This window comes from Mesocricetus auratus, unplaced genomic scaffold, assembly GCF_017639785.1.
Source record: "Mesocricetus auratus isolate SY011 unplaced genomic scaffold, BCM_Maur_2.0 Super-Scaffold_100010, whole genome shotgun sequence".
Classification (NCBI taxonomy): Eukaryota; Metazoa; Chordata; class Mammalia; order Rodentia; family Cricetidae; genus Mesocricetus; species Mesocricetus auratus.
This window is the reverse complement of record NW_024429194.1, coordinates 79211801-79223047: the sequence shown is the minus strand read 5'-3', so window position 1 is coordinate 79223047 and position 11247 is coordinate 79211801. Positions and strand designations below refer to the sequence as shown.

Below are 11247 nucleotides of genomic sequence, written 5' to 3'. Positions count from 1 at the left end.
CCCAGGACCTTAGCCCCTGCTCAACCCTCTCTCCACTGGGTCTCCCAGCACCCAGGTCCTGCTACAAAGCAGGTTTGCTTCCAAGCCTGTGATGACTGAACTGACATTTCCTCTCCTCTCTGGCCCTCCTCCTGCCCCTCCCCCACAGCCCCAAAGCAGGCTCTCTGGTTCTCACACTAAGTTGAACAGCCTATGAACAAACTCCCAAATTATAAGCCTGGGTCCAGGAACAGGAGCCGAGATCAAACAGGGCTGTGCTTTTCAAAGAGTCACCCCAAAGGCAGCATACATGAGCCGATTGTTATTATCTAGAGGAGACAGAAAAGCTAGACCAGGGGAACACCAGCCATATTACAGGGTGACTCAGGGACCATCCAGCAATTTCCAACGGTCCCACCCGGGAACTAATTGGCACATGGAGCAGGGAGTGACCTTTGATCCTTCCAGACAGCCACGCATGCAGCAGGCTTACTAGGGAGCATCACTGGATAACCCGGAGGCCAGGTTTTAACTGCATGATTTGGGAGAAACACAGAAAAGCCCTGCACTTGAGCTTGAAGTAGCCCAGGCCTGCTCCCCACAAAACTGCTGAGGGAAGCAGTGAGGGGCCTCCTTCTCCATGGGCTTGGGTGGGGAGCACACCCCCAGCATGCAACCAATCATAGCAGCAAATGCCAGGATGGTTGCCCAGGCCTGGCCCAAATGTGCCTAGGCATGCCCTAGCAGCCATTGGTGGGTCCCTGAGGCTCTCCAGGAAGTCCAAGGGAGCAGCTCCTCCCCATAGGCCACTCACCTGACACAGACACCTCCATGAGCGCCTCCAGCGGCCGGTTGTTGTCCAGGTCCCTGCTGAGCTGCAGCTCTCCTGTGGCGGGATCCAGCAGCAGCAGGCTCAGCTCATTGCCCTGCAGAAAGGTGTAGTTGAGGCTGTCCGAGAGGTCAGGGTCATGGGCTGGGATGCGGCCGATAACACCGCTGGGGAAGCTATTGGATTTATTGGTGACATAGTTGTTGAAGAGGATCTGGAAATCAGGCAGCTCTGGCGGATTGTCGTTCTGGTCCAGGAGACGGATGTGCACGGTGGCCCGGCTTACTAGAGGGGCAGATGTGGCCTGCACCACCAACATGTAGTCCCTCCGGACCTCAAAATCCAGCTCGACCAGAGCACGGAGGTCACCACTCAGCAGATCCAGCTGGAAGACCTCAGGCACATTGCCCTCCACAATCTGATACATAATCTGGGCATTCGGACCTTCATCAGGGTCATTGGCCTTTATTCTTGCAACCACTGAACCCACGGGGCTGTTCTCCTCCACAAACAGCTCCAGCTCATCCTTCTCAAATACTGGGGGGTTGTCATTAATGTCCAAGACAGTCACCTGGATTTCCACTGAAGCACTAAGAGGATTAGGGGTCCCTCGATCTACAGCTAGAGCATGAAGGTTGTATACCGCCACATTCTCTCTGTCCAGCCGGCGCTGGGTACGGATCACACCAGATGTGGGCTCAATGTAGAAGTCTCCATCACCATCATCCCCACCCTGAAATGTGTATGTGAGGCGGCCATTAGGGCCCGAGTCCCTGTCAGTAGCAGAGACCTGGAGGACACTGGTAGATGGGGGGGCATCCTCGAAAACAGAACCTTGGTAGAAATCCCGCAGGAACCTGGGCACATTGTCGTTGGCATCGAGGATAAGGATCTCCAGAGAGGTGGTGTCTGATTTCTGGGGAATGCCATTGTCCTGAGCTGTGATGGCCAACGTGTAGGCAGCCTGGTCCTCGTAGTCAAGCTCTGTCATGGTATAGATGGTGCCAGTGTCCGGGTCAATGCGGAACTGTGGTACTGGGTCCTCTAGCACATAGGTGATGCGGGCATTCTCACCCGTATCCTCGTCTGTGGCACTGATGGTGGCAATGGAGGTGCCCACGGGCCGGTCTTCGCTAACGCTGACCGTGTAGTGGGAGCTCTGGAAGACCGGCCTGTGGGTATTGGCATCAGTGACATTGATAAAGACCTGTGCAGTGTGTGAGCGTGTGCCATCGGATGCGGTCACAGCCAGCACATACTGCCGCTCCTGTTTATAGTCCAGGGGCAGGGCCAAGGTAATGAGGCCACCTCCACTCTGGCTGCTGAGTGCAAAGCGGTTCCGGGTGTTGCCGCCTGTCAGCTGGTAGGTGATCACACTGTTGGCATCACGGTCCCGGGCTCTAAGGGTCAGCACACTGCTCCCCACAGCTGCATCCTCGTTCAAACGCAGCTCGTACACGGGCTGTGTGAACACGGGGTCGTTATCGTTCACATCCAGCACCGTGATGGACACACTAGCAGAGGCGCTCATGGGTGGCAAGCCGTGGTCCACAGCTTCCACCCCAAAGCTATAGTGTTCTATTTCCTCACGGTCCAACTCCGCACACACAGTAATCCAACCAGAGCTGTTATGGATCTGGAAGGGGAAGTCTGGAGCAGAGGCAGGGTTCTCAGGGTCAACACTGCTGCCCCCCAAGATAGGCGAGGCTGTGTCCACCAGGCGATACTGCAGCCGGGCATTCTCCCCTGCATCCGCATCCACGGCTTGGATGTGCAGTACCGAGTGGCCCAGGGGCACATTCTCCAGCACTGCCGCCTGGAAAGGGCTACTCACAAAGATGGGTGCATTGTCATTCACGTCTAACACCTGCACCGAGACCAACCCCGAGGAATTAATGAGAGGAGGCCGGCCCCCATCCTGTGCCTTGATTCGCAGGGTATACTCCCGAATGGCCTCGAAGTCCAGGGGGTTGATGACATCCAGGCTCCCACTAAGAGAATGCAGATAGAACTGGCCCTTCAGGTTGCCACTGACGATGCTGTAGTGTATGGCTGCATTCTGCCCCTGGTCCCTGTCAGTGGCCTGGACTCGGAGCACAGCAGTGTTGACAGCTACATCTTCCGGGACTTGAACCACATAGCGCTTCTCACTGAACTGGGGGTAGTTGTCATTCTCATCTTCTACCACTATGTGGACTGTGGCTGAGGCACTGAGTGGGCCTGGATTTCGACCCTGGTCATTGGCCTCCACCAGAAGCTGGTACTCAGCAGCTTCCTCCCGATCCACCACAGCCCGGGTACGAACCACACCTGATCGTGCATCTATCTCAAAGACACCACCTGCGCCCTCCAGCAGACGGTAGCGCATATTGGCGTTGGAAGGCGCATCCCCGTCGGTGGCTCGGATGGTAAGCACCTCATAGCCCACCTCGAGGTTCTCTCGAATTCTCTCTCGATACTCAGACTGCTCAAAGACCGGGCTGTGGTCATTAGTGTCACTGACAGTTACGGTGAGGTAGGTGGCAGCTGAGCGCCGCGGGGAGCCGTGGTCCACAGCACTAACTTTGAGTACATGAGTGTCCTTGGTCTCGCGGTCCAGGGCGCGGGCCGTGGTCACTGCGCCCGTGACCGCGTCGATGAGGAAGTAGCCATTGGAGCGCTCATCGAACAGCGCCTCCATCTGGTAACTAAGGCGTCCGGCTTCGCCTTCGTCTGGGTCGTGCGCGCGCAGTTCTATGACCGCAGTGCCTGCGGGCTCGTTCTCAGGCACTGACACCTGGTAGCTGGGCAGCGGGAACTGCGGGCTTGTGCTGCTGCCCGCGCCCCGCCTGGACCTTCGCACCACCCCCGTCCGGGGCTGGGGCAGGCTAGGTGACGATGGAGACACCGAGGGCGACTCTGAGGGCGTCCTGGAGGTCGCCTCTATTACCAGCTCTACCCAGACGGCGCCAGCCGCGCGTCCCAGGGCGCACACCAGGCGCAGGCCCGCTGAGCCTCCCGGCTGTAGACAGATGGATCCGCGCCTGCAGCGGGTCCCGGCGAGGGGCGGGCAGCTGCAAACCGGGAAGGTGGTGATGGCCTTGAGCACCGAAGACAGCGAGGCTGCGCCGCCGCCTGGGGCGGGGAAGCAGAGCGCATCACCGAGCCCGGGCACTGAGCGGACGACCCGAGAGTGCAACTCCCCACCGCGGACCGAGCGGCGCCGCAGCCGGACCCCACAGCGGGCACCATAGGCGCGCGCCCTCAGTACCAGGCTCGGGGCCGTCGGGGATTCGCGGGCGACCAGTCGGACCTGCAGCGGCAGCAGCCTCCCCGTCAAGCGCGCACAGCCCCGGGTCCCCGCGCTTGGTCTACGCTGCCGCCCTGCCACCAGTCCCTCATTGCTCACGTCCAGCAGTTCCCGAGACGTGCGAGTGGTGTCCAACCTGTAGATCCAGCCCGGTCCGAGAGCGAAGGCGCGGCCCCCGCCGGGCACCCGCAGCTCCCAGGCGGCTGCTCCCAGCCCCAGAGCAGGCAGAGCGGCGGCGGCCAGCAATACCAGCGCGGGCAGCACGCGCGGCGGTGACGGCGCCATGGCCCGGAGCCGCAGCCCGAGCCGGGCGCCGGAGCACAATCCATGCACCCGGCGCACCTCCGCATCCACCCGGCACAGCCGGGGGGCGGCTCCCGCGCGCCCGGCGCCGGGCCCTCGGGGCGGCCCGCGCTCTGCCTCCCCGGGGGCCCTGGCACGGACACGAGGGGCCGCGCGCCGGGCCTCCCGCGCAGCTTCCACTTCGAGAGCACTTTGCGAAAGTTTGCCAAGTTGGTTTCAAGATGGCTCCTCCGCGCGTCCCGGGAGGGCGCCGCGCATCAACCTGCAGCAGCGCTGGCTCCAGGCGGCTCCAGGTGGCCCCAGCACCGACTCCGCTGGGAGGGCGTGGGAAGCTGGGCGGACCCGGGGCGGGGCGGGGGCTGCGATCACCGCACGACCTGCAGACTCAGGCGGTGGATTGCTGGCTGGGCGGTGTGCTTTGCCTGAGCCCCCGCCGCCCGCGTTCTCCCCGCCCCCGGCCCCGCCCCACCCCCTCCCAGTCTCTTATTGTTCAGCACTGGGCCGGGTGTGGGGGGTAGAGGGAGCCAGCCAGGAGGTGCGCGCCCGGATGATCTCCATGGAGACGTGGGGGCGCGGCCCGGACGGGGGCTGGGGTACGGTCCCCTCCTCTGCAGTCTCCCCACCCAACCTCAGCGGGAGGCGGGGCCCTAAGAGACCGACGAACAACTACTGCCTAGGGTCCCTGGCCGCGGCTGCCACTGAAGCCCTGGCACAGTTCCTCCCGGGGCCCGGTGCAGTCCAAAGCCTCAAATCCGCACCTGGCAGGGCTGATCTACAAGATAGCCGCCCCTGGAGTCTTGAGGGATAGACCTAGGGTTGCAGGACACAGAGGTGCTGGAGAACTTCGGTAGTCTTGGCAGTAGCAGGGAACTGGGGACTACTAAACTCGAGACGCATGGTGGCTAAAATGCTTGACTCCAGCGCAAAATTCCTTAGAGTTTGAAATCTAATGGGCCGCTAACCGGATTCGGGTCCCACTTTATTTAAAGTTTAACTTTTAAATGGAAAGGAAAAAATCGCGTTTGGAGGTGACAGTAGGAGGGACCTTGATCCTCAGCGAGTGCCGAGGGCCTAAACATTGGTGGAGGCCTCTACCTGTCACCAAACCATCAGGGGACAGACAACTACTGCGGGGGCAATCTCTACGAGGCCTTGGGGAGAACAAGGGGAAGGGGCCTGAGAACCTGAGGAGCTGAGACGTTCACTCACGCCCTTCGTGAAAGGGGGCGTGGTTTTGATATTCAAGACAACACCCAGGCTCCTTAGAAACACACCTTGGAGGCCCGTGCCTCGGAACTGGGAGATGAGAGGCGGAGCTTTGCAACATTTTCCCCACCCCATTGAATGGGGTTCAAGCCCACAGCAGCCCCAGTCCTGGACGCCCAGGGCAGGCTTCTTGCCTTTGAAAGATTTCTCCTGAAAGCAGTTGTAGGGCTCTGAAGGTTGCCTGGTCACCATCAGAGTTGGAGTTTCTATGCAGTAAGGGCCCGGCAGGGTGGCAACAGAGGACAGGGTGGCTTCAGAAATGAGTCAAGAGATCTCCCCTCAGCGAAGAGACCTTGTATGTGGAGAAGTGATTTGCATGCGTAAACCAAGACAGGCATTTCTTAAGTCTGTTACAGGCTTGCTATTTGACTTAGGCGCCAACGTGAGTGCAATTTAGTGCTGGTAGTATAGCAAATTATGAATAGCTTTGTTGTGTGTTTTAAAGTCACATGTTCACATGCTTAAATCTGGGTATCAGAATTTGAAGCAGTTACTGAAATGTATGACTGTCTCCTACTATACTGATTCCAAAGTGTGAAAAAAAGAAATCTCCCCTCAGCATCCACAGCTTGTATGCATCATAGATGTGCCTTCAGTCTTCCCCAGTTGCTGGAAATGATCCTTTCCTCCCTCTGGCAACAACTGAGGACATAATACTGACCTAAAAAGATAGAGTTGTTTTGGATCCTCATAAAGCTTAGGGCCCCTTTTCTAGAAATGTATGTGAGGAGAGTAAGGAAGGAAAAAAAGTCCAACCCTTAAATGTGACTGGGCCAGGACCACTCTACCCCAGACTACTCCTGGGTATGCACTTGTACTTCCCCATAAGAAAGTCAAGGTTTTGGAGCCTCGGGAAGAAGGGAGAAAGCTGGAGAACTTACCCCCCACCCCCATCCCCCTGCAGTGTCTGTTGCAATAGGGCTTTAAATAGGGTGGGTTGGGTTTAAATAAACAGAATTCAAATGCAGTGAGAAAGTTGGGTGTGGGTGCTTTTCCTGGAATCAGACACCTGCAAGCTGCAAGTTAATATTTCCTGGTCCCAGCAACCAGGCCAGACCACAAGGGCAAATCCGATGGATGGGCTGTCAGCAGAGGTCAATAGACACAAGTTTTCTGTTCACAGACAGGTCAGGAGCAAGCCCTAGTCCAGTGGGTGGGGGCAGAACTGAGCCTGTAGGTCCTGGCAGAATTTGTTATGGTGCCACTAACTGCACATGCTGCACGTTCTTTCCCTTTGCACACGCAGGTCCACAGTTTTAAAGGGAAGGCATAAAGACAGGCTGCAGCTTGTGATGGGGTTGCAGGGTGGCCCGGTAGCATCCAAGGGGCAGAAATGGGGTGTGGTTAAGTGGTGGAGGTAGAGTGCTTACCTAGCATGCTCCAGGCCCTGGCTTCTAGTCCCAGCACTAATATAATAATAATAATAATAATAATATAAATTGCCGATCCCTTCGAAAACCAATGTCATCTATCAGGACCTGGGTATATAGCTCTATACTAGAGTACACGCTTTTTCATGTGTCCATGGTCTAGGAGAGAGGGCAGTTTTCATCCCATTTCCCACTGAGTCTGTGCTGGGAAGTGACCCAGCCCACCAGGTTCTTATGGAAAAGAAGGCATACCCCTGGGGCCTTGTAGAGGGATGCAGAATAGGGTGGGAAGTGGCCTCATCTGGCACTGCCAGAAGGATGTCCCCTAGCCTGGATTTCTAGTGGGTCACCATCTTGTTCAAATGCCTTTCATCTGCAACGTGCTCTCCTTTGCAGTGCAAACCCTTGGTCTCTGAGGCCCCAGGACCCACCCACCTTTGAATCTCAGGGCCTCCTTGTATTGGGGTCGCATGAGGCTGAAGAGAAGCCTTGGAGCCTCTCGTGTCATTCTTTAGCTGACCCCTTGAGATGACTGACTACATGAGGCCACCCTGTTCATGACGGTTGATGTGTGTGGGATTGCTGCCACCAATCTCAGGGGGGACACGGGGCTGTAATTAAGGTTTCTATTTTGCAAAGCACTCCAAGGTATTTCACATGAACTCAAGTGTTTCTAAAAATAGAAACAGGGCTGGAGAGATGGCTCAGCGGTTAAGAGCACTGACTGTTCTTCCAGAGGTCCTGAGTTCAATTCTCAGCAACCACATGGTGGCTCACAACCACCTTGAATGAGATCTGGTGCCCTCTGCTGGCTTGCAGGCAGAAGACTGTATACACAATAAATAAATAAAATACTTTAAAAAAATAAAAATAGAAACAATAAAAAAGTAAGCAGAAGCTATGACTTTGTAGAGTTGAGTATGTGTTCAAAGTACTTTCTTTGGGGGGGCTTGAATTGAGACCCAAATGAACTCTGGACTCGGTTCCTTACATGGTGCCTTCCTGAGCCAGCTTTTGAACAGCAAACAGCCCCCCAAGAAACCATCCTGCAGAGAGCGTCCAGGTGCAGTGTGATCCATTTCTCTGCTTTTGAAATTCAGAGAAAAAGACCTCTGGAGAACAGAGCTGGGTCCATCCACCCACCTGAGTTTGGTGGGGATTGACGACTGGAAAATTTGTCAGAGTTGAAACATGCAACAAAAACTGAGCCCTGAATTAATTAGGACGCTAATAGAGGCAAGAGAATAAAGGGGTTTGGATCCAAATAAGCAATGCTTCTGGCCTGGCTTCTCTGAGAGACCGGGATAACTCATGACAGAGAAGGAACAGTATTTTCCTGCTAGTGAGGCACCAGAGCCCGTCCAAACACTACCACCACCATTTTGCCTCAGCACAGGTGAGGCTACCCCGGACCCCTGCATAGGACAGATGGGACTGGATCCCTCGGATGTCCCCTGAGATGCCAGCCTCTGATCAACCTGTATAAGTAACTTTTAGGGAAACTCAGGCTCCAAAAAAGGTCTGGAAGGATACATTGTATCTCAACTGGGTGCCTAAGCAGAAATGCAGTCTCCCCACTGACTGCAAATGGGATAAATACAGGGCAATGCACAACCTCCTTTAATCCCTCTGGGTGGGGAGGGAAGACAATGTATTCCTCACCCTTACAGCACCCACTTTCCCTTCCATTTGCCTCCTTAGGTACCCAGTACTCATGGGTCCTGCATAGGACCGATCTTGGGGCTGTGCTGGCCCCTAGTGGTTGAACACTGTCTCTACCCCTCAGAATACTCCAGGGAGTCGTTTCCTATTCCATACAAGTGCGTGGAGATGGCAAAGACGATATCCTCTGGGCTCAGGCTGCTGCACTGAGAACCACACTCTGGATGGAGTGTGCACTTCAAGGGGCACAGACCTGCACCTCAAGCATCCTTTAAGCATGCAGCCCCTGCTTCGGTGAGTCTTGAGTCCCTCAAGGTCTGCCGCCCAAGGGAGCCCAACTCTGCAAACTGAGGCTCTGAGTGTACTGCAGGGGGTCTGAGCTGGTAGTTTGCCTGGGGAAGAAATGTGCCAGAGCACCTGGAAGGGACAACCACTGCACCAGAGGAAAATCACAAAGAGGAGGTCACCTGGGATGAACTGGAAACCGCAGAAAGAAGATGGTGGTACGCAAACAGAGCACCATCCACCCTGCTTATGTCACAGGACCAAATGACCCTGTGTTCCTGTCTCTATTGTTACAGTTGCTATTATTTCCTGGCCCCCATCAAATACACACTCATGAGGTCCATGTGGGAGAGGCAGCACCGTCTTGATTGACAGCATTCCTTCCTTGCGAACTTCCCGTTTGAGTGAAGATAGAGCAGAGCAGCTATGACAGGTGAGGCAACATCTCCAGCTAACAGTTACATGATGATTCTATCTGAAATTTTTAAAAAGGAAAGACCTCGTGTGGTCAGAACTTGACCTTTCTTGAAGTCTATGACTGGGTGCATGTGAGCTTATTCACCAGCTTGAGCTACTTTTACCATCAGTACCACAACATTTTCATCACCCCAGGCAACCTCAATCAAGTCCAATCTCCCACACCCTAATCCCCTCCCAGCCTCAGACCTGCTGGTCCGCCTCCTGTCTGGATCCGTCTATTCTAGAAGCTTTAGAACAAGCTCTTGATGCTTGCCTGTGCGCCAGGCTTTGTCCCTCAGAGCACCATTGGTTCTAAAGTCCTTCCCTGAAGACTTAGTCTCAGTGCTGTGGGTGTTCACAGTCCAATTAGCCAGCCATCAGCGGACTGGGGCGTTGATTCTTTTCTAATTGATTAATTAACTAATGCTAACTGTTCCGAGTAATATCTCCCTCTCTTTTTGCTTCCTTGTTCCCTCTTTCCTTCCGCTCTCCTTCCTTCCTCTCCCTCTTCCCCCTCCTTCCCTTTCTTCCTCCTTCCACCCTTTGTATTCTTCCTTCTGTCTTTTCTTCCTTCCATGCTAGTCTCACATTTACAATTCCCCTGCCTCAGGTTTCAAAGTGCTAGGATTAACACAACATCTGAATCTCCCTTGCTTTTGAGTATGGGGCGGGGGTGGGGGAACAATACCATTCTCTGTGCAAAATTGCACATAGAAATCTTTGAATTTCTTCTTTATTTTCCCATTTTTGACCTTACTGCTACAGCTCTACTAGGGGCTTTCCTTGGGGACTTTCCTTTGTCCCAGATGAGCACGCAGAGGAATGCCAGAGTGACCCCAGGCAGGCTGGTGGGATCTGAGGTGAGTCAGCTGAGTCTGCTTTGCTTCTTCCTGCCCCACAGCATCAACTGTCCTTGATACTTGTGGCTGGACTTAGGGGACCCTAGAGAATATTAAAATGGTCGCATTTGGGCAGGAGTTTGAGAACGACTCGGTGGGCCTTGCTTGTGGGCAGAAGTGAGAGAGTGAAAGAGACATCAAGGGTCCCTCACCATCTGGGATGGGGACAGAGCAATGAGTGTCTAGATAACTAAGTCGGATGTTATAGCCCTTCCCCAACCCCTCTAACCCTGTGACTGGCACACACCTGCACTTGTGTGGGGAAGCCTTGTCCCTGCAGAAACCCTGCAGGTGTCAGGTGACAATTAACTCAGGCACCCTGCCCATGGATGCAGAGGAGAGGGAGTGGCCCCACGGGTCTCCTGCCTGGGTTCTCTGATGCCCTACTTGGTGTGCGTAATCTTTTTTGTACACCATGAAGATGTGTCTCCGCCAAGGCACCTTCTGATTGGATTCCTGAAGAGCTGAATGGTCAATAGCTGGGCAGGAGAGGATAGGTGGGACTTCTGTTCAGAGATAGGAACTTTGGGAAGAAAAGAGGGGGATTTGGCCTCCAGACACGCAGGAAGTGGGATGCACAGTACTGAGCAGAGGTGGCAGAATGTAGGTTAACATAAAGGGGTTAACTCAAGTTACAAGAGCTAGGCCGGTTGGTGGTGGCCCATGCCTTTAATCCCAGCTCTCAGGAGGCAGAGGCAAAGAGATCTCTGTGAGTTCAAGGCCAGCCTAGCCTACAGAGAAAATTCCAGGACAGGCTTGAAAGCTACAGAGAAATCCTGTCTCCAAAAACAAAGGAACAAACAAAAAAGTTATGAGAGCTAGTTGGGAGAAGTCTCTGTGTCATTATTTGGGAGCTGGTGGCCCAAAGAAAATCTGACTACATTCGGTGTCCAACATGGAGGCCCA

The 11247-nt window shown here is 55.0% G+C and overlaps 1 protein-coding gene across 1 annotated transcript in view; it reads right to left on the bottom strand.

Moving 5' to 3' along the window:
- The window catches only part of Celsr1 (cadherin EGF LAG seven-pass G-type receptor 1), a 141005-nt gene extending 136608 nt beyond the window's left edge, over nucleotides 1-4397 (bottom strand). Inside the window, 1 exon segment of the mRNA XM_005066887.4 lies at nucleotides 794-4397. Coding sequence (XP_005066944.2) covers nucleotides 794-4382 — 3589 coding nt within the window. The 5' untranslated portion in view covers nucleotides 4383-4397.
- Between the last annotated feature and the right edge of the window lie 6850 nt (nucleotides 4398-11247).